This window comes from Bombina bombina, chromosome 4 (assembly GCF_027579735.1).
Source record: "Bombina bombina isolate aBomBom1 chromosome 4, aBomBom1.pri, whole genome shotgun sequence".
NCBI classification, from domain to species: Eukaryota; Metazoa; Chordata; class Amphibia; order Anura; family Bombinatoridae; genus Bombina; species Bombina bombina.
In genome coordinates, this window is record NC_069502.1 from 532491618 (window position 1) to 532515504 (window position 23887).

The 23887-nt window shown below is 37.0% G+C and overlaps 1 protein-coding gene across 1 annotated transcript in view; it reads left to right on the plus strand.

The window, feature by feature from the left end:
- MEI4 (meiotic double-stranded break formation protein 4) overlaps nucleotides 1–23887 on the plus strand; it is a 595729-nt gene that overhangs the window by 13282 nt on the left and 558560 nt on the right. Inside the window, exon 2 of the mRNA XM_053712014.1 lies at nucleotides 9788–10029. Coding sequence (XP_053567989.1) covers nucleotides 9788–10029 — 242 coding nt within the window. The remainder of the gene's footprint in view (nucleotides 1–9787; nucleotides 10030–23887) is intronic.

The following is a 23887-nucleotide window of genomic DNA, read 5'->3' on the forward strand; positions in this document are numbered from 1 at the left end:
TGTGGCTAGTTTAGGGTTTATTTTATAGGTAAGTATTTAGTTTTAAATATAAATTATTTAGGTAATGATAGTAAGTTTTATTTAGATTTATTTTAATTATATTTTAGTTAGGGGGTGTTAGGGTTAGACTTAGATTTAGGGGTTAATAAATTTAATATAGTGGCGGCAACATTGGGGGCGGTAGATTAAGGGTTAATAAATGTAGATAGGTGGTGGTGATGTTAGGGACAGCAGATTAGGGGTTAATAATATTTAACTAGTGTTTGCGATGCGGGAGTGCAGCAGTTTAGGGGTTAATATGTTTACTATAGTGGCGGCGATGTCCGGAGCGGCAGATTAGGGGTCAATAATTTTATTTTAGTGTTTGTGATGCGGGAGGGCCTCGGTTTAGGGGTTAATAGGTAGTTTATGGGTGTTAGTGTACTTTTTAGCACTTTAGTTAGGGTTTTATGCTACAGCGTTGTAGTTTAAAACTCATAACTACTGACTTTAAAATGTGGTACGAATCTTGACTGGGTAGGGTGTACAGCTCACTTTTTGGCCTCCCAGGACAAGCTCGTAATACTGGCGCTATGGAAGTCCCATAGAAAAAAGACTATACGCAATTTGCGTAATTTAATTTGCGGTAAGGCCAAAAAAGTTTGCAGTGCCCCTAAATCTGCAAGACTCGTAATACCAGCGGTAGTAAAAAAGCAGCGTTATGAGGCTTAACACTGCTTTTTTACTCATAACGCAAGACTCGTAATCTAGCCGTTTGTGTTTAGTGTTTAGTTGTAGTGTTTAGTTTTAACCACAGTATAGGCAGCTAATTTGATTTTTTTTTCCATCAAATAATTTTTATTATTTTTTCTCAAAAAGAAGAACAACAAAAACAAGAAATCAAATACTAACAGACAATAGACAAATCAGTTCAAGTGCATCAAAGAAACACAAGCAGAAGGTTTCTAATTTTTTGACAGACAGTGATCACATATGTAGCTAAGGTGAAAAGCTAGGCAAAGGCTTATTATCAGTTTAAAACTCAAGAAAACAGTTGAGACAGTTTAACCTAGAACAGAAAATGGTCACACAAGGAGGTATATTAGTCAAGCGGGTCACATTAAGCCAGACTACATGGTGGGTTCCCCCCTAATGGTATTGTCAATGTTTTGCTGTTCCCAGATGAAAATTATGTCTAAGATAACATCTTGCTTCCCTTTGTACGTATAGTACAACTTTTCTAGATCTAACATGTGGCTCACTTCTTTTATCCACATATGGTAGGTAGGAGGGGCAGTTTTTTTCCAGAACCTAGGGACCAAACGTCTGGCGCAGCTAAGCATACAATGCAACAGTTTCTTTCGATATAGGCAGGAAATTTTTGGGATGTCACTCAGTAGCACCAGGCTAGGGGTAAATGTGATTGGTATCCCCAGTACTCTGTCCACATGTCTGTTTATGTTGTCCCAGTAAGAGCTAAGAAGTGGGCAAGACCACCAAATATGTGAGAGTGTACCCACCCCCCCACAGTGTCTCCAACATAGGGAAGAGATGTTAGGGAATATGCTTCGAAGGCTATGTGGGGTAAGATACCACCTTGAAAGTAGTTTGAAATTCATTTCGACCATCTTTAGGGACAGAGAGGATTTTTTAGTTTCAGAGAAGATATGAAGCCATTGGGCCTCAGTGAATTCTATGTTTAGCTCCTTTTCCCATTTCGCAATAATTGTTGGTGTCTTATTAGGGAAGGAACCTCTAAGCAGTTTGTATATAGTAGAAACATGGGATTTGGCGATAGTGGGAGATGTACACAGAGTTTCAAAGGGGGTCAGGGGTCTTACAAGGTCTGGCTTATATGTGCTAGTAGAAATAGCATGCCTAATTTGCAAATACGGGTACCACAAGTGAAAGGGGGCTCCCAGTTGTTGGTGTAAGTCCGCTTGAGTCTTAATAATTCCATTGTGTAATACTATGTGTGTCGGGATGTTAGTGGGGATGCCTGAAATAAGTGGCGAAGGAAGGGTATGTGGTTGCAACAACAAGGGGTTGTTAAGTAAAGGGGTTAGGGGGGAGATCTGTGACGAGATCTGCTTCTCCTCGGATAGAAGTCTATCCCATATTCTGAGGGTGGTAGCAATGTAGTGATTCCCCCAAACGTCTGTTGGTCTTTGTTTACTAGGTATCCAACATTGGTCACCCAAATTCAAGCCACCTGCTAAGCAGGATTCTATTTGGGTCCAGGTTTTCCCAGCCGGGGAGTGCTTCCAAGCAACTATACGGGCCATATGGGCCGACTTGTAATAATTCAGGAGGTTCGGAGAACCCAATCCCCCGTCCTCTTTGTGTAAAAATAAGGTGTTTCTAGCTACTCTGGATCTCTTATTATCCCATATAAATGCGTCTAGCATTTTTTGTTGTCTTCTTAAATACTGTAAGGGGAGGTCTATGGGGAGTACTTGAAATAAATATAAGTACTTAGGGAGAAGGTTCATTTTTATAGCGTTAATACGCCCCATCCACGAAAGATGGCCCCATTTGCTCCAGAGTTCTAATGACTTACTAGTTTCCTGTTGAAGTGGCATGTAGTTGAGGCTGAACAGCTCTGTATACGTAGGTGATATGTCAATCCCCAGGTAATGTATTTTATTCGTCATTTGGAATGAGGTGTGAGTCGAAATAAACTGTAGTTCTTCCTCCCTAAGGTGTATCGGCATTAACATTGACTTTCCCATATTAATAGAAAAATTTGAGACTGATTTATAATCATCCAGTTCATGTAGGAGGGTGGGGATAGATATTAGCGGGGAATGTATTGTAAATATAATGTCGTCCGCGTACAGAAGACATTTTTGGTGGATCTCCCCAAAGGAGACTCCACTAACAAGAGGGTTATTTCTGACTCGTACAGCCAGTACCTCCACCACTAAGGCAAATAGTAGTGGAGAAAGAGGGCACCCTTGTCGAGTGCCGTTGTTTATATAAATTACTTGTAGCTAATTTGATTTTAACTGTTTTGTGGTTTGTATTTTTATGCTTCCAGAGTGTATTGGCCATTGAGAAACATGAACATTAAGATTCTGTAGTGTTAAATACATTTTTCTCTTAAACATTAAGGTGTTTTAGTCATTTTTAATAAAATCACAAGTTGAATTGCAAACCGCACAACTATATATATATATATATATACACACACATAATTTAGAGTTTACTGTCCTTTAACTAAATTTGTCAATATTTTTATATATATTTAATATTATATATATATATATATATATATATATATATATATATATATATTTAATACAAGTGAAAACTGACACTAACTGGTCTTCAGAGTAAAAATTGACTTTTACAGAGCAGTGGATTTATTCTGTGCTATGCATTTGATAAAGGAAAGATAATGTCCTCAAAAAATCTTGCATCCTGCTTTTAATTGTTGACATTAAATGTTAATTTTTACTCTGAAGACCAGTGAGTGCCTTTTTTTACTTGTATTAATTGGATATTTTTCAAAGTTGCCCCCTTCAGCTGATTGAATTGGATTATGGAGTGCATATCTTACTGACTCTTTTTATTTATATATATATATATATATATATATATATATATATATATATATATATATATATATATATATACTGTATATATATATATATATATATATATATATACTGTATATGTATATATATATATATATATATATATATATATATATATATATATATATATATATACTGTATATATATATATATATATATATATATATGTGTATTTGTGTATATATATATATATATATATATATATATATATATATATATATATATATATATATATATAAAATAACATTTTAATTAGGCGGAGGTAAAAGGTGAGTTTAAAATCCTCCACTACACACAAAATATAGAGAAAATAACTCATTGTGTAGTTCATTAACAAATCTAGACAGGCCAGAAGGCTTGTTTTTCCCACAGAAAGCCTCTGGAATACATTGTTTCCAATGCAGCAAAGGATCCTGGGTAAGATATTACTTCAAGTCTGCTTTTCAGCAGATTCCCTTAACGCCAAAGCATTGCTGTTCACACAACGTATAAGCTTAGCTAGGGTTAAAACAGTGATTCATAATTTTAAATGTTGTTGTATTTTGCCCGAAATCAACTTCACCCAGCAGTGATTCAAAATTTGTCCCAGCTGATGAGTAGCAATAACTATGATACAGTCTGTCCTGGGATAGTTATGAATCACTGCTTTAACCCTAGCTAAGCTTATAAGTTGTGTGAACAGCAATGCTTTGGCGTTAAGGGAATCTGCTGAAAAGCAGAATTCAAGTAAAAAGGTGTGTCATTTTGAACCTAATTTGCATATCTTACCCATAATCCTTTGTTTCATTGTAAACAATGTATTCCAGAGGCTTTCTGTGGGAAAAACAAGCCTTCTGGCTTGTCTAGATTTGTTAATGAACTACGCAATTAGTTATTTTCTCTGTCTCTCTATATATATTCTTTTTATTTTAATTTAAACATAAAAATATGTTTTTTTCAAATTGAAAAATATAGGAATTTGAAATATAACTTACACACCTTCGGCTTTAGCGCAATTGATCCGACACAGTGTAGGGTTAGTGCATAAGTGATAACTGAAAAGTCTTTCTTCAGCTCGCCCCATAGACGTGTGTGTGTGTGGGGGGGAGTTAGTGCAACAGAGTCTTTTTTTACTTTCAACTTGTAATACGAGCACTAATCCGGCCACACAAAAAAATTTTTAACGTGAGCACACAAAAAAATAAAATAGTTACCTTAATGTTTGCAGTTCCTTATAATGATTACCTCTGCTGAGACAAGTTAGTAAGATATATGAGAAGTGCTCTTCTAATTTTGAGCATTGCAAAACTCACAATTTTCAGAGTAAAATTAAAGAAAAAAAAGGGCAAAATAAATAATGAAAGTATATTGCAAATTGTTTTTTTCGCCACTTATAAGAAGGTGTTTTATATTACAATGTGGTTTATGATCCTTTAAAGTTGTGTTGTATGTAATTTATACATTGTACCTAGACTGACTTTCAATGTCAGTAATGATTTATTTACATTCTTTGATTTTTGGTCATTTCTGCCACCTCAGTCTCTATAGGAGTATATTATTTATTTAGATTAATGTCCTCGCTGCCCAAAGTTGGCAGTTATGTAGCACTAATTTCAGCATCACAGTGCTGATAAAAACGGAAATTTTAAGAAATTCATGTTACTCTTTTAATACTAATAGCAAGTAGCTGAAGTCCACAAGATATCAGAAAAACTTCTAGTAATTGTTTATATATTTTTTTCCTACCTCAAAAAAATAATAATTTTAAAAGCACTTGAATTAGTGGGTATTTGTGTAGCTGTGAAAGTCAAGTGCTACAAGGGAAGAGTGGTTGCTATGAAGTTGTGGACCAAATCAGCTTTAAATGTTGTTTGATATGGGTAAATTAGACTGATCAGGGTACATTTGCCCCCTGCCTCTATGGTTAGTCCTCCTTAGCTGATGCACATTAGACTGGTATTTGATATAAATAGGCAATGTGCTTTAGTTTATGAGATGATCTTCCAAGTATTTAAATGGCTACGCTGGTATTTAGGAACTTTTTGTTTATTTTCTATGTGGCAGGTTATTTAAATATAACCTTCAGAACGTTTCCTTAAAGGGACAGTCTACACCAGAATTGTTATTGTTTAAAAAGGTAGACAATCCCTTTATTACCCATTCCGCAGTTTTGCATAACCCCACACTGTTATATTAATATACTTTTTACCTCTGTGATTACCTTGTATTTAAGCCTCTGCAGAATAACCCCTTATTTTAGTTCTTTTGAAAGACTTTTTGCCAATCAGTGCTGACTCCTCGCTAACTCCACGGGCGTGAACACAATTTTATCTATATGGCACACATGAAGTAATACCATCTAGCTGTGAAAATTGTCAAACTGCATTCAGATAAGAGGTGGCCTTCAAGGGCTTAGAAATTAGCATATGACTTACCTACGCTTAGCTTTTAACTAAGAATACCAAGAGAACAACGCATAACTGAAGATAAAAGTAATGCAGTAAGTATGTGGGTTAGGGATCTAGGAAATTTTATCACACAGGAGCCATACTACTATCTACTGAATTTGCACTAATGTTTCTAGGGTGTAATGGGGGTCAATACTAATTGATACTAGAATTTGTTTTCATACTTAGCATTTGTGTGTGAGCAGATCATTTATAAGAATATATGAGCTACACTTTTACATATCAAATAGAAACCAGACTTGTGCAGTGCAGTGGAGAGTCCAGGATGAATGTCACTATCCTATAACGAAACCCACTTAGTTGAGTTTGGATGGTAAAGGAATTCACTAAAGATCAGGAATCTGGATCTTTGAGGTAACTGTAATTGGTACCTAATGAGATGTTAATAGGCACCCACTAGGGAAAGCTGTAACCAGTACTTTGTAAAGAGCAGAGAGCAACAGTTAAATTAAAGATAAGCCAGAAAAAGTGGGACCCATACAATACAATACAAAACAAAGGTAGCAGGGGTTTATAAAATGGGAAAGCAGTGTTTTCCAGTTTTAAAAAAAACACAGTCAGACTCAACAGGCTGTATTCTAGTATGTTAGAAGAGCAACTCAAAAAAGTTTTAAATTGTGAATAAATATTTTAAGAATTATAGCATTGCAATCTGTAAGAACACAGATTTTATGTGATCCATTGCATAGCCTATGCACAAAAGGCCAGAGTTGAAGTTCACACTCAAACGTTAAAAACATGTACATTCAAAAATAAAACACTCTTACTCTAACAGCTTAATAGTATAGTAATACAAATTTTAATGTGGGAGGAAATTCCTTGTGATTGTGTATGAATAAATGTTAAAATACTGATCTAATCACACATTTTTAAATTATGAAAACATCTTCATAAATACAAATTTATCATAAGAATGTTCATTCATGGTATCAAGTAAATATTAATTAAAGGGACAGGAAAACCAAAAATGTAATTCATGATTCGGATAGAACATACAGTGGGGCAAAAAAGGATTTAGTCAGCCACCAATTGTGCAAGTTCTCCCACTTAAGAAGATGAGAGAGACCTGTAATTTTCATCATAGGTATACCTCAACTATGAGAGACAAAATGTGTAAACAAATCCAGACAATCACATTGTCTGATTCGGAAAGAATTTATTTGCAAATTATGGTGGAAAATAAGTATTTGGTCAATATCAAAAGTTCATCTCAATACTTTGTTATATATCCTTTGTTGGCAATGACAGAGGTCAAACGTTTTCTGTAAGTCTTCACAAGGTTGTCACACACTGTTGCTGGTATGTTGGCCCATTCCTGCATGCATATCTCCTCTAGAGCAGTGATGTTTTGGGGAAGTCGCTGGGCAACACAGACTTTCAACTCCCTCCAAAGGTTTTCTATGGGGTTGAGATCTGGAGACTGGCTAGGCCACTCCAGGACCTTGAAATGCTTCTTACGAAGCCACTCCTTCGTTGCCCGGGCGGTGTGTTTGGGATCATTGTCATGCTGAAAGACCCAGCCACGTTTCATCTTCAATGCCCTTGCTGATGGAAGGAGGTTTGCACTCAAAATCTGACGATACATGGCCCCATTCATTCTTTCATGTACACGGATCAGTCGCCCTGTTCCCTTTGCAGAGAAACAGCCCCAAAGCATGATGTTGCCACCACCATGCTTCACAGTAGGTATGGTGTTCTTTGGTTGCAACTCAGCATTCTCTCTCCTCCAAACACGACGAGTTGTGTTTCTACCAAACAGTTCTACTTTGGTTTCATCTGACCATATGACATTCTCCCAATCCGCTTCTGGATCATCCAAATGCTCTCTAGCATACTTCAGACGGGCCCAGACATGTACTGGCTTAAGCAGGGGAACACAACTGGCACTTCAGGATCTGAGTCCCTGGCGGCGTAGTGTGTTACTGATGGTAGCCTTTGTTACATTGGTCCCAGCTCTCTGCAAGTCATTCACTAGGTCCCCCCGTGTGGTTCTGGGATGTTTGCTCACCGTTCTTGTGATCATTTTGACCCCATGGGGTGAGATCTTGCGTGGAGCCCCAGATCGAGGGAGATTATTAGTGGTCTTGCATGTCTTCCATTTTCTAATTATTGCTCCCACAGTTGATTTCTTCACACCAAGCTGCTTGTCTATTGCAGATTCAGTCTTCCCAGCCTGGTGCAGGTCTACAATTTTGTTTCTGGTGTCCTTCGACAGCTCTTTGGTCTTCACCATAGTGGAGTTTGGAGTGTGACTGTTTGAGGTTGTGGACAGGTGTCTTTTATACTGATAACAAGTTCAAACAGGTGCCATTAATACAGGTAATGAGTGGAGGACAGAGGAGCCTCTTAAAGAAGAAGATGCAGGTCTGTGAGAGCCAGAAATCTTGCTTGTTTGTAGGTGACCAAATACTTATTTTCCACCATAATATGCAAATAAATTCTTTCCAAATCAGACAACGTGATTGTCTGGATTTGTTTCCACATTTTGGGCTCCATGTACTAAGCAGTCAGCGAGCTACCCGCTACAAATCTCGCGTCAATACTCGCAAACTGATATGTACAAAGCCGTCAATTATGTTAAAACTTGCATCTTTAAAATTGCGAGCGTACTTATCCGCCAAACCTCGCTACCTCTCCATTTTTTACTGTAATTAGACACATTTGACCACCAACTCGCCAAAAACGAATGTACTAAAAAATCTATTTGTCCGCTCGCGTCAATCTCCGCCCCCACCTCATTATTTTTGCCTCGCCACCTTTTAGGTGGCGGGCAAGGTACAAAACAATAGGAAAGTCACTCTAGACGCCAGTCTAGACATATATAAAAGGCAGTAATATCAGCATTGTACTTACATTGTTCATTTCAGCAGCTATGGAGAGAATTCTGTTTTTGTTTATTCTCCATGTGATGCAAATCCGGGCTAGAAGACAGAATACTGGAAATGTAGCTAATCGTATCGTTAGAAGAAGGAGAGTTTGTGTCCCCCGTGTATTCCTTCCACGGGTTGGTTTGCACGGCCTTTCTGACCGAGAGATCATACAAAGATTCCGGCTTGATCGTGAATCGATATTACACCTGTATCGAGAGATTGAAGATCATTTGGAGCCGATGACTGCTCGTTCACAAGCTATTCCGGGACTTCTGAAACTATTAGCTGCATTGCATTTTTTTGCAACAGGCTCCTTTCAGGCAGTTTCTAGCGTCATTATTGGAATGAGTCAATCTGCTTTTTCACGCCACTTATCCAAAGTAATAGGGGCTATGATGGTTATTTTTCATCGATATGTTTGTTTGCCATCTACCCCTGAAGAATGGCAATCTATCAAGTCAAATTTCTATAGGGTGGCTGGGATGCCCAATGTCCTAGGTGCCATAGACTGTACCCATGTTGCTGTAAGACCACTTCAAGCTCGTGAGGAGATCTATAGGAATAGAAAGCATTTCCATTCCTTGAATGTCCAGATGGTCTGTGACCCCAACATGAGGATTATCAGTGTCCGTTCTAACTTTCCTGGCTCCTGTCATGATTCTTACATCTTAAGGCAGACTGGGTTATACCGGAAGTTCGAGGACGGAAATATGCCTGAAGGATGGCTTCTAGGTAAGCATAACTGGCGTCTAATTTGTCTCTCATTTCAATGTACAAAAATTGCGCCCAATTTGTCGACTGTAATCTGTATAGTTTAAATTTGTATTGTATAGTTCTGAATCTTCATAATTATTCTTATATTAATATTTATATTTATTATATCTTCTATTAGGAGATGGAGGGTACTCATGTACAGAATGGCTGTTGACTCCCTATAACAACCCACAGACCAGAAGTCAAGTACGTTTCAATGAAGCTCACCGATCTACCAGGGGGATTATTGAGAGGACTTTCGGTCTTTTGAAAATGCGGTTTCGATGTCTTGATCGTTCTGGTGGTGCTATGCAGTATGCACCAGAGAAAGTTGCAAAAATTATATTGGTTTGCTGCATACTGCACAATATAGCAATTAAAAGAGGCTGTCCATTAGAAGATGAAGATCCAATAGATGCTGATGATTTACCAGAAGAAATATGTGTAGAACAAGCTAATAGGCGTGGAAATGCAACAAGGGACATGGTTTCAGAACAATATTTTGAAGATTAAAGTTTCAGTTGATCAATAAAAAACTTTCTTTATTAACTTGTCTCCATTTTTTTTTAAGAATTAAGGTTATTAAAAATCACTCATGATAAACAGTTAAATACATAACAGTTGTTGCTCTTCAATTATCAAAGGTTTCAAATAAATAAAGTTTATGATCAAAGTTATTACAGACAATATATTATAGGTAATACATTGTCTTTGTGACATCACACTAGTGTCTACAGCTGCTCTCACTCTTTTACATAATGTGATTAGTGTAATGTAATCCCTCCATAGCTGATGCTAATTCATTGTATTGTGTCATTGAATTGTAGCTGTAACAAGCGACAGTATATTCAACAGTGCTTTATGTTATCAGATAGGATTTTTGAGTTAAAAAGACTTGCTAATTTGCTTTGTTTTATTCTAACCTCAATTTTTAACAGCTACTAGGTTTTCCCACATTCAAATAAATACCTTAAGGGCTTACTCTTAACACTTATTTTCTTATCCTTAATAATATATTTTTCCATTCAAGATTTGTTAAAAGAATAGTGGCATATAGAAAATAATGGCAAATAAATTATTTATTACAAAATTACAATCTTTAAACATTATATATTAACAATTGTAAACCAAAGTAACTTTTAATACATATAAACACATATGAAAAAAAAGAAAATGTTTAGAAACAAAATAACAATTGTAAAACAAAATAAATTTTAATACATATAAACACATCTGAAACAAATAAAATGTTTAGAAAAAAAATAACAATTGTAAACCAAAGTACATTTTAATACATATAAACACATCTTAAAAAAAGAAAATGTTTAGAAACAAAATAAAAATTGTAAACCAAAATAAATTTTAATACATATAAACACATCTGAAACAAAGAAAATGTTTAGAAACAAAATAACAATTGAAAACCAAAGTAAATTTCTCCAACATTGGTGTGTCCGGTCCACGGCGTCATCCATTACTTGTGGGAAATGTTCTCCCCCACAGGGAAAGGCAAGGAAAGCACACAGCAATAGCTGTCCATATAGCTCCCCCTCTGGCTCCGCCCCCCAGTCATTCTCCTTGCCGCTCTGAACAAGTAGCATCTACCACGGGGATGGCGAGGAGTTTGTGGTGTTAGTTGTAGTTTTTTATTCTTCTATCAAGAGTTTGTTATTTTAAAATAGTGCTGGCTTGTACTATTTACTCTATAACAGAAAAGTGATGAAGATTTCTGTTTAAGAGGGCTATGATTTTAGCACAAGTAACTAAAATCCATTACTGTTACCATGCAAGACTGTTGAAACAAGAGAACTTCAGTTGGGAGTAACAGTTTGCAGACTCATCTGCTTCAGGTATGACTAGTCTCCTTCTAACAACACAGGCTAATGCTAGATGACAGTCATTTTTCCCCTCAGGGGAAACGGTAAGCCATTTTTCTTTCACCTCAGCAAAAAAGATAACAGGCTTCCCCTTTTTGTTTTTTATGCTGGTAGACACTGTTAGGAGCTAAATCGATTGGTTTTTATTACAATATTATACCATTTGAAATATTTTATAAGCTCACATACACTTGGGAACATTTTTTATGTTATATTGATCTGGCTTGTTTTAGACACCTAAATCTAGTCAGGAAGGCCCCTTCAATCTAGTGTGCTGAGGGAGGAAGCCTCATTTTGGCACTTCAGCTGTGCAGTTGAATTTCAAGGCAGTGCATGCAGATTCATGTGAGAGGGTCCTGTGGTTCAAAAAGTGACTCCAAAAGGCTTTTTTCTGTGAATGGTGACCCCTAATGAAGGTAAAAAGCTGCAGCAAGGCTGTAGCTGGGATTGTGGTGTATAAAAACGGTTAAATCCAACAATTAGCTCCGGTTTGCTTGCTAGAGTCTCCATATTTGCTGTGCAATACTTTCTAAGCATTAAGACACTGTGGTCCAAATTTCAGAAAAATCGGATATTGCCTTCATAGTTTTTTGAACATTCAGTAGCGAACATAGTGGAAAAGGAGTGGGAGAAGCCAGGTGTACCCTTTGCCCCACCTCCTATATTTAAGAAAATGTTTCCCATAGTAGACCCTAGAAGGGACGCGTGGCAAACGGTCCCGAAGGTTGAGGGAGCTGTTTCAACACTAGCGAAGCGCACAACTATTCCTATAGAGGACAGCTGCGCTTTCAAAGATCCTATGGATAAAAAATTGGAAGGATTGCTTAAAAAGATTTTTGTTCAGCAAGGGTTCATCCTTCAACCAGCTATGTGTGTTATTACTGTCACTTCAGCGGCGTCCTTTTGGTTCGAAGAAAGAGACTTCCTATGAAGAAGTCATGGACAGAATTCATGCATTAAAGTTAGCTAATTCCTTTATATTGGATGCCGCCTTTCAAATGACGAAATTGGCGGCGAAAAACTCAGGTTTTGCTATAGTAGCGCGGAGGGTGCTTTGGCTAAAATCCTGGTCGGCAGACGTGTCGTCCAAGACTAAGTTACTGAATATTCCTTTCAAGGGTAAGACCCTTTTTGGGCCGGAATTGAAGGAAATTATTTCAGACATCACTGGGGGTAAGGGCCATGCCCTCCCACAGGATAGGCCTTTTAAGGCTAAGAACAAATCTAATTTTCGTTCCTTTCGCAATTTCAGGAACGGACCGGCTAATAACTCCACTGCCGCTAGACAAGAAGGTAACGCGGCCCAGCTCAAACCCGCTTGGAAGCCCATGCAAGGCTGGAACAAGGGTAAACAAACCAAGAAACCTGCTGCTGCTACCAAGACAGCATGAAGGGGTAGCCCCCGATCCGGGACCGGATCTGGTAGGGGGCAGACTATCTCTCTTCGCTCAGGCTTGGGCAAGAGATGTTCTGGATCCCTGGGCACTAGAGATAGTTTCCAAGGGATACCTGTTAGAATTCAAGGGACTTCCTCCAAAGGGAAGGTTCCACCTGTCTCGCTTATCTTCAGACCAGATAAAGAAACAGGCATTCTTACATTGTGTAAGAGACCTATCAAAGATGGGAGTGATAAACCCAGTCCCCTCCGGGGAACAAGGTCTAGGGTTTTACTCAAACCTGTTTGTGGTTCCCAAAAAAGAGGGAACTTTCAGGCCAATTCTGGATTTAAAGATATTAAACAAGTTCCTCAGAGTTCCATCCTTCAAGATGGAAACCATTCGGACATTCTTACCAACAATCCAGCAGGGTCAATTTTTGACTACCGTGGATCTGAAGGATGCATATCTGCATATCCCAATCCACAAATCTCATCATCAGTTCCTGAGGTTCGCCTTTCTGGACAAACATTACCAGTTTGTGGCTCTTCCATTTGGTTTAGCCACCGCTCCCAGAATTTTCACAAAGGTGCTAGGGTCCCTTCTAGCGGTCCTAAGACAGAGGGGCATCGCTGTAGCACCTTATCTAGACAACATCCTAATCCAAGCGTCGTCTCTTTCCAAAGCGAGGGCTCATACAGACATTGTGTTGGCTTTTCTCAGATCTCACGGGTGAACATAGAAAAAAGTTCACTGTCACCGTCCACAAGGGTTCCTTTTCTGGGAACAATAATAGATTCTGTGGAAATGAAGATCTTTCTCACAGACGTCAGAAAGACAAAGCTTCTAAAAGCTTGTCGAGTTCTTCACTCTATTCCTCAACCCTCCATAGCTCAATGCATGGAAGTAATAGGACTAATGGTCGCAGCAATGGATGTGGTTCCTTTTGCTCGAATTCATCTAAGACCATTACAGCTGTGCATGCTCAATTAGTGGAATGGGGACTATACAGACTTGTCTCCCCAAATTCAAGTAGACCAGGTAACCAGGGACTCACTTCTCTGGTGGTTGACCCAGGATCACCTGTCTCAGGGAATGAGTTTCCGCAGACCGGAGTGGGTCATCGTCACGACCGAAGCCAGCCTCTTTGGGTGGGGCGCGGCCTGGGACTCTGAAAGCTCAGGGCCTATGGTCGCGGGAAGAGTCGCTTCTCCTGCTAAACATTTTGGAACTAAGAGCTATATTCAATGCGCTCCTGGCTTGGCCTCAGCTAGCGGAAGCCAGGTTCATAAGATTTCAGTCGGACAACATGACGACTGTTGCGTACATCAATCATCAGGGGGGGACAAAGAGTTCCCTAGCGATGAAGGAAGTAACCAAGGTAACCCAATGGGCAGAGAATCACTCCTGCCATCTATCTGCTATTCACATCCCAGGAGTAGACAACTGGGAGGCGGACTATTTGAGTCGTCAGACTTTCCATCCGGGGGAGTGGGAACTCCATCCGGAGGTCTTTGCTCAGTTAACCCAATTATGGGGCATTCCAGACATGGATCTAATGGCGTCCCGTCAGAACTTCAAGATTCCTTGCTACGGGTCCAGATCCAGGGATCCCAAGGCGACTCTAGTGGATGCATTAGTGGCGCCTTGGTCGTTCAACCTAGCATATGTGTTTCCACCGTTTCCTCTCCTCCCCAGGCTCATAGCCAGGATCAAACAGGAGAAGGCCTCTGTGATTCTGATAGCTCCTGCGTGGCCACGCAGGACTTGGTATGCAGACCTGGTGAATATGTCATCGGCTCCACCATGGAAGCTACCTTTGAGACAGGACCTTCTAGTACAAGGTCCATTCGAACATCCCAATCTAGTTTCTCTGCAGCTGACTGCTTGGAAATTGAACGCTTGATTTTATCCAAGCGTGGGTTTTCAAATTCTGTGATTGATACTCTGGTCCAAGCCAGAAAACCTGTGACTAGAAGGATTTACCATAAAATATGGAAAAAATATATATGTTGGTGTGAATCCAAAGGATTCTCCTAGAGTAAGATTAAAATTCCAAAGATTCTCTCCTTTCTCCAAGAAGGTTTGGATAAAGGATTGTCAGCTAGTTCTCTAAAAGGACAGATTTCTGCATTATCCGTCTTGTTGCACAAACGACTGGCAGCTTTGCCAGATGTACAAGCTTTTGTTCAGGCTTTGGTTAGAATCAAGCCTGTTTACAGACCCATGACTCCTCCTTGGAGTCTAAATTTAGTTCTTTCAGTTCTTCAAGGGGTTCCGTTTGAACCTTTACATTCCATAGATATTAAGTTACTATCTTGGAAAGTTCTGTTTTTGGTTGCTATTTCTTCTGCTAGAAGAGTTTCTGAATTATCTGCTTTGCAGTGTGATCCACCCTATCTGGTGTTCCATTCAGATAAGGTTGTTTTGCGTACTAAGCCTGGTTTTCTTCCAAAAGTTGTTTCCAACGAGAACATCAACCAGGAAATAGTTGTTCCTTCTTTGTGTCTGAATCCAGTTTCAAAGAAGGAACATTTATTACACAATTTAGATGTTGTTCGTGCTTTAAAGTTCTATTTAGAAGCAACAAAAGATTTTAGACAAACCTCATCCTTGTTTGTCGTTTACTCTGGTAAGAGGAGAGGTCAAAAAGCTACTGCTACCTCTCTCTCTTTCTGGCTGAAAAGCATTATCTGCTTGGCTTATGAGACTGCCGGACGGCAGCCTCCTGACCATATCACAGCTCACTCTACTAGGGCTGTGGCTTCCACATGGGCCTATAAGAACGAGGCTTCTGTTGACCAGATATGTAAAGCAGCGACTTGGTCTTCTCTGCACACTTTTGCCAAATTCTACAAATTTGATATTTTTGCTTCTTCGGAGGCTGTTTTTGGGAGAAAGGTTTTGCAAGCCGTGGTGCCTTCTGTTTAGGTAACCTGATTTGCTCCCTCCCTTCATCCGTGTCCTAAAGCTTTGGTATTGGTTCCCACAAGTAATGGATGACGCCGTGGACCGGACACACCGTTGGAGAAAGTAATTTATCAGGTAAGCATAAATTCTGTTTTTAATACATATCAACACATCTGAAACAAAGAAAATGTATAGAAATCAAATATAATTTGTAATAACTATAAACATTGATATTTACAAACCTTCATAAAATACATTAATCTACATATACATTATATTTTTTTCTATTTTTCGGGGATACATATCTATATAAATGCGCTAATGATTGACATAACGATTAATCACGTCATCGTCAAACAAGTCGCGTCCTGAACCTTTTGGTGCTGGAGAATTGGTGATATTAGTTTATGCCATGGATAAATATTTCCCTAAACGGATTGGTGGTGTGAGGGAAGTGAGACAGGAATGCAGAGACAAAATTATATACGAGATGCTGAGAAGACTGCATCGTATTTCAAAAATTAAAAGAACAAGACGACAGTGTCTTAGAAAATATAGTGATTTGAAGAGAAGAGAACCGAAGTACTATAAATCGATTCAAAGATTGATAAGGACATGTAAGTTCCAAAATTATATATGAAATAAAAAAGGGTGTTATTTTTGAACTGCGTCATCATTGACGAATCCAGGACAATATTATTTTCTGAGTGTTACTTTAACGATATTAGTATATACAATTGCAAAAAGTTACAAAAGTAAGCATGCAGAACTGAGTTAGTAGATTAAAATTTAACTATATTACTATATACACTTAAAAGGTTAGAAAAGTTAGCATACAAAAATGAGTTAGTAGAGTAAAATATAACTATATTAGTATATACCATTGAAACATGCAGAAATGAGTTAGTAGAATAAAATATAAATATATTACTATATACCATTGAAACATGTTAGAAAAGTAAGCATGCAGAACTGAATGTTTGGAAAACAAAAAATTACTTGGAATAATTAAATTTATTTTTTTTATTCCAATTTTTTTTTTTATATATATGTTTATAGATATGAGAAGTAGGAGAATGAAGTGTGAACACCCACCACGCTACCTAAGGTCAATGTTGGTGCAAACACCCAGAAGTGAAGCTCTTTCTCCACCTTTGCCAATAACACTATTGGATATTGAATTATCTCCAAATCCATATGATATTTTTCATAAAAAGACACAGACAGGTAATAACTTATTATTTAACTTTTAAATCATATATTTTAGGTTTTGACTTAAAAAGTTTTAGCATGCAATGTTAATCAAGTTGCTAATTTACTTATATTATCATTTTTTTCCTCATTATCTTTCTATCTTTATTTGAAAAAGAAGGCATCTAAGCTAAGGAGCCAGCCAATTTTTTGTTGAGCACCATGGACAGCACTTTTTGATTGGTTCTGTCCAATTAGCAAGTACAACACAGTTGGTTCACCAAAAATGGGCTGGCATCTAAACTTACATTCTTGCTTTTCAAATAAAGATACAAAAAGAATGAAGTAAAATAGAAAGTTTATTTAAATTGCATGCACTATCTGAATCATGAAACTTAGAAATTGGGTTCAATGTCCCTTTTAATGATTATTATTATAGTTTTAAATAATATATCCTAGGTTTTTTATTTAATAGTTTTCTATCTTTACCTTTGTAATTACGTTCATAGATATTACCATGGAAGACATGGAAAATAGTATGGAAATGGAAGAATTTCAAAATCCTGATAGTGTGCCAATATTTGAAGCCTTGAGTTCAGATGATACTCAACCAAGGATAGAAGTTTTACCAACAATGATGGTAGATAAAGGTATGTTTCATACTCAGTAATCTTAAATCTAAGAAAATCAAAGTTTTAACTAATACATATTGTATATTTCAAATAGGAGTTGGCTCAGATGAAAGCTTTAAAGGAGTGGACATAAGTGTAGAAGCTAATATAGTAGATAACCTAGATAACAGCACATCAGGAGGTAATATTTGTGATGAAAAACCCTATCATACATTGCATATGTATATGAAAATTGAATTAAAATTTGCTTTGCATTTATTTTTCTACAGATTTATCTTCAACATCAACTATTGAAACTGCAGACAAAAGTACTCAGAGTTGTCTTGAAGATCATGTTAAACAAAAAATTTCTAAAATTAGGGCAACTTTGGGAATGTTAATGGAGCAAGTATATTTTTTATACCGTAAATATGTTATTTGATTTCATTTTTTGTTTTGTCATGATGATTGTCAGAAGAATGAAAATTAATAACTGAGAAAAACTTTTGTGTTGAAGAATCAAAAGTGATTTTGAATTTATGTAAATAAACTTTTTTTTTGGCATAAAAAAATTTGTCTTCATTAAATAATAACATTTTAAACTTAAAGAACACAAAAACTAACTTATTAAACAATCTATCGATGAAAAAAAATTAACAGTGACTAATATAGTGTTATAAATAATAAATTAAATGTTCACTCCAGACGTGGCCTCTTTGGGTCTGTTGTACCCTCCCTTTCACTGACAATAGCCAACAGAGATTGTAATGTCCTTTCACTGATGGTTAAAGCTCTGTTAATTTGCTGGTTTTTCTCTTCATCCATCCGCCTCTGCCACTGGAACATTTCTCTTTGCAGCTGTAATTTCTGCATTTCAATCTCATGCCTTTGCATTTCTAGTTCAACATTTTTTTCTGACAGAGCAGCCCAGCGGTCAATATTAGTGTTAATAATATTTTGCATTTCTCTGTGGTCCTCTCTGTATTGCCTTACAAGTGTCAACATTTCCCTCAATCCAACATCGGCCAATTGTCCTTCTGCCGGTGTATTGTCAATATTTAGACCACCTGTTTGCAGTGCAATTGGTGGTGCCTGTGTTTCAACAGGTTCCTCAAGGTTTTCCGGTGTGTGAATTTCATCTGGTTGCGCATCTCCAAAATCTTCAAGAATATCTGGAGTCTCGCTTCCATCATGCCCTCCTGGTGGTTCATCTTGAATGGGATTTTCCACTATCGGCATGAGATTGATAGTGATCTCCCTTGATGAGTTTTCTTCTTCTAGATCAAGACATAACAAATTGTTAGTAAATAAAAATAAAATGTTCTAAAAACAGTTTCAGAAATAGAATAGAAGGAGAGAGCAGATACAACAGTCATACACCAATTTAAGTTATATTATATATATATATATATATATATATATATATATATATATATATATAATTACCGTCCTCATTTACTGTGCAACCCTCCTTGGGACAGCTGCCTGGGTGCAAAGATGATTTAAATACTCCTTACAAATAAATGCACTCACAGGTCTTTTTTCAGGGTGAAAAATCAAAGCTTTCTTTAATGGAACGTTTTCGGGGATGTCTTCCCCTTCATCAGCATAACAAAATGTGAAAAAACAAACCAATTTATACATATGTGTACATTCAACAAACAATTAACTAATAATCCATACCTGTGTTCATTCAGTGAAAGTGCGGCAAAACTATCTTGTGGAACGCATAGCTTGCGTTCCACCTATACTCTCCCGGATGTTTCTATTACATATATACATATGTGATACATACCATCAAATAATGGAGATGAATGTCCAGTCAATCGCTGGAAAAGACGTCCCAAATCACCTATAAAAAAATAAATAAAATAAAAATAAATAAATAAATAAAATAAAAAGGTTTTTTAGTCAATGTAACCATATATTCAAACGCTATTGCATTCAGTGAAATTTCTATTTGGAAAATTATTAATGGAAATGTATTTTGCAATTAACTGGACACTGAAGCAAAAATAATATTTTTGAGAATAAGATATATAGCATGGAATTTCAATCAACTTTCTAATGTAATACTAAGATCAATTCTCAAAAAGAAAATAATGATAACATTTAAACCCATTAGAACGTTGCTTACAATTGCATGCATGCTCTACACGAATCCTCATTTTAAAAAAAATGTACAGTGTCCCTTTCATGAAAATCTATGATCATTGCTATTTGTCCTTCAAATTACATTCCATCTGTAAAAGATCTCGAACTAGAATATGTCAATAATGACATTTGACATTTAAAAAAATAAATAAAAAAAAAAAAATGATAGATAAAAGAGATAAAACACACAACATTGAAATTATTCATTTGTAAAGTACTTACCAGTTGCTCTACCAACACCAGTTTCTGGAGTGCTGGTCTTTACATCAGGAAGTGTGTCCGCCGAGGAAGTTGTGTGTGTAACATTAGATGTGGAGTGTATTAATTGGCCATGTGTAAAACTGGCCGAAGGTCTGGAAACAGCTGAACTGGGTGGTCTGTAAACCGCAGAAGATGAAGTAGAACAAGTGGGCACTTTGTTACTCCTCACAGGCTCTGCTTGTGTTGTTGGCGTTGCTTTAAAAAAATAAAAATAAAAAAAAATACGTTAGGTTTATTTTTATTTCTAGTTTAAACTGAAAGCTAAAAGTGTTAATAATAATAATCACAGCAGTGAATGAAGGCTCAATCATTAAAGGGACATGCCACCCACCTTTTTATTTTATGATTTAGAAAGAGAATGCAGTTATAAACATCTTTATAATTTACTTATATTATCTAATTTGTTTTATTCTCTTGATATTCTTTGTTGAAAAGCATTTGATTGCTGCACAAAGAAGCCTCGTGTGATTGGCTCACCATGTGCATTTCTTTTTCTTCAACTAAGAATATCTAGAAAATGAAGCCAAAGAAATAATGGAAGTAATTTGTAATGTTGTTTAAATTTCTATTCTCTATCTGAATCATTAAAAAAAGATTTTGGGTCTAGTGGCCCTTTAAAGGGACATGAACAAATAAAATTTCCTTTACAAATCGCATAAGAAAATGCTTTTTCAAAAATATTTAATTGTATTATGTTTTTGCCTTCATTGGATTTTTATACTTTGATGAAAAGCAAATCTATACAGGCACAGTAAATGATCATTGGTTGATGCACATAGATGGTTCATGTGACTGCGTCAACTATGTGCATAGCTATATCTGAAAAAAGTATATGTTTATAAAGCGGAGAACAATTTTGAAAGATGTTAAAAATAATATTCTATAGTCAAATAACGCAACATGGAAGTCAATAGATCAGAAATTTAAGAAGGCATGTGATCTGGGGTTAGTCTCATGAATAATGTCGGACATACCATGTTACACAACATCAATATTTTTTTAATAGTTTCAAATTACATTATTTCTATTGTCATTATCTCTTTAAGGTTTCTATGCAATACTGGTTTGTAAATAAACACATGGGTGTTATCTTTAGGGATCACTATATTAATAATCAACAAATCTATAGTTCCGTTAGACCTTTAAAAAAAAGGCAGTATAACAACCCTATTATTGTACAATCCCTTATACATATATGCGACATAAATGATTACAGTATTTGGGGCCTAAATGGCTTGTACAATCCCTTATACATATATGCGACATAAATGATTACAGTATTTGGGGCCTAAATGGCCTATATAGATTCAGATACTGAAGCGTAAGAAGTCAGATAATGTTATTTTAAAGAAATATATATTGGAGACAATGACCTATCATAATTAAAAAAAAAAAAATTGCGTCAATTATGTTGTACATTTACTTCTTAAATCACTGTCACAATCATCCGTTATGCCAGTGATGATCTCTGGTCCCAGACGCTGAACAAGCTTCTGCTCATAATCATTGAGGTCTGCCACATATGCTGGTCCACCTCCGGTAGCACGTGCCGAATTTCTTTCTCTGGCCAATTTAGCTTTGGCGAAACGTTTAATGTCGTTGTAACGCTTCTTCAGCTGATCAACATCCTTTTTTCCTGGACCCTGGGCACTAACAGCATCGCTGATCCTTTGCCAGATCTGCTTCCTCCTAGAAAAATTTGTCTGTTTGACACGACATCCAAACAAATAATCATAAGAGTCAATAATCATGTCAATCAAAACAACGTTTTGCTGATGAGAAAAGTGAGTATTCTTGGATTTTGAAGCGGTTTCAGATCCAGATGAAGCCATATCGAATTTGTAAATAAAGATCACAAAAAAGAGCGCTCTGTAATTACTCTCCAAAAATTTGGGAACAATAATAAAGTTGTTTAGAAAAGTTGTACATTTATAGGAGCAAAATTCTATTCCCGCGACTACTATGACGTTCATGACACCTTACATGTCACGTGTTAACAATTGGCCAGACAATTCAACTGAAAGTTAAGTACATCAGCTTAGTCGCGGCGAGCGAGGCGTCAAATTTATCAATATTCCGCCACTGCTCGCGGCGGGCTAGACGTGTCTATTTATTGTTGGATTATTAGTACATAGCAACAGCGGACACCATTTCGCCCGCGGCGAGTAACGGCGAGTTTAGCCGCGTCTAAAATGACGGATGAATTGACGGCTTAGTACATGGAGCCCTTTGTCTCTCATAGTTGAGGTATACCTATGATGAGACTTACAGGCCTCTCTCATCTTCTTAAGTGGGGGAACTTGCACAATTGGTGGCTGACTAAATACTTTTTTGCCCCACTGTACAATTTTAAACATCTTTCAAATGTACTTTTATTATCAAATATGCTTCCTTCTATTGTTATCTTTTGCTGAAGGATTAGCATTGCACTATTGGCAGCTAGCTGAACACATCTAGTTAGCCAATCACAAGAGACAAATGTATGCAGGCACCAATCAGCTGCTAGCTCCCACTAGTGTAGGATTTGTCCGTATTCTTTTTCAACAATGGATACCAAGTGAACAAAGCACATTTGAAAATAGAAGTGATTTTAAAAGTGTGTTAAAATGACATGCTCTATCTGATTATTTTAAGTTTAATTTTGACTTTCCTATCCCTTTAATAACAAAAAGTAAAAATGTTTAATTGTAAAAATGCCACAATTAAGCTGTATAGGAATAGAGAAACTTTTATCAGTAATAACAAATTGAGATTATGTGGACCTCAGTAACCTAGAATTTAATCAAGAAGGGGGCAAGTATTTTGAATTCAGTTCTTTACTGACTTCTCATAGCAGGAAAGACAATGTGACATCATCTGGAGAAAATATACAAAAGAGAGAGCGAGCTCCAAAATGCAGTAGCTAGTTGACTTCCAGAATATAGCAATTCAAACACAATACACTAGCAAGTCAAGTGGTTTTTATTGTGTAAAGCTTGCAGTTTGAGTATATTGGCAATCTTTCCAGCCAGCTGTCCTTTTAGTAGTTAGGATCTCTTTGTGGTAGTGTTCAGTCTGATTTTACTGATGGACTAAATCTCTCTTTCTCTTGCAAGGTGTATCCAGTCCACGGATTCATCCTTTACTTGTGGGATATTCTCATTCCCTACAGGAAGTGGCAAAGAGAGCACACAGCAGCGCTGTCCATATAGCTCCCCCTCTAGCTCCACCCCCCAGTCATTCTCTTTGCCGGCTCTAAGCACTAGGGTCTCTCTCGGGAGGGTAAAGTGAATGTGACGTTTGAATCTAGTTTTTTTTCAGTTCTTCAAGGGGTTCCGTTTGAACCTTTACATACCATAGACATTAAGTTGTTATCTTGGAAAGTTTTGTTTTTGGTAGCTATCTCTTCTGCTCGAAGAGTTTCAGAATTATCTGCCTTACAGTGTGATTCACCTTACCTGGTGTTCCACACAGATAAAGTAGTTTTGCGTACCAAGCCTGGTTTTCTTCCTAAAGTTGTTTCTAACAAGAATATTAACCAGGAAATAGTTGTTCCTTCTCTGTGTCCTAATCCATCTTCGAAGAAGGAACGTCTTTTACACAATCTTGATGTAGTTTGTGCTTTAAAGTTCTATTTACAAGCAACTAAGGATTTCAGACAAACATCTTCCTTGTTTGTTATCTATTCTGGTAAGAGGAGAGGTCAGAAAGCGACTGCTACCTCTCTTTCCTTTTGGCTGAAAAGCATCATCCGTTTGGCCTATGAGACTGCTGGCCAGCAGCCTCCTGAAAGAATTACTGCTCATTCTACCAGAGCAGTGGCTTCCATGTGGGCTTTCAAAAATAAGGCTTCTGTTGAACAGATTTGTAAGGTAGCGAC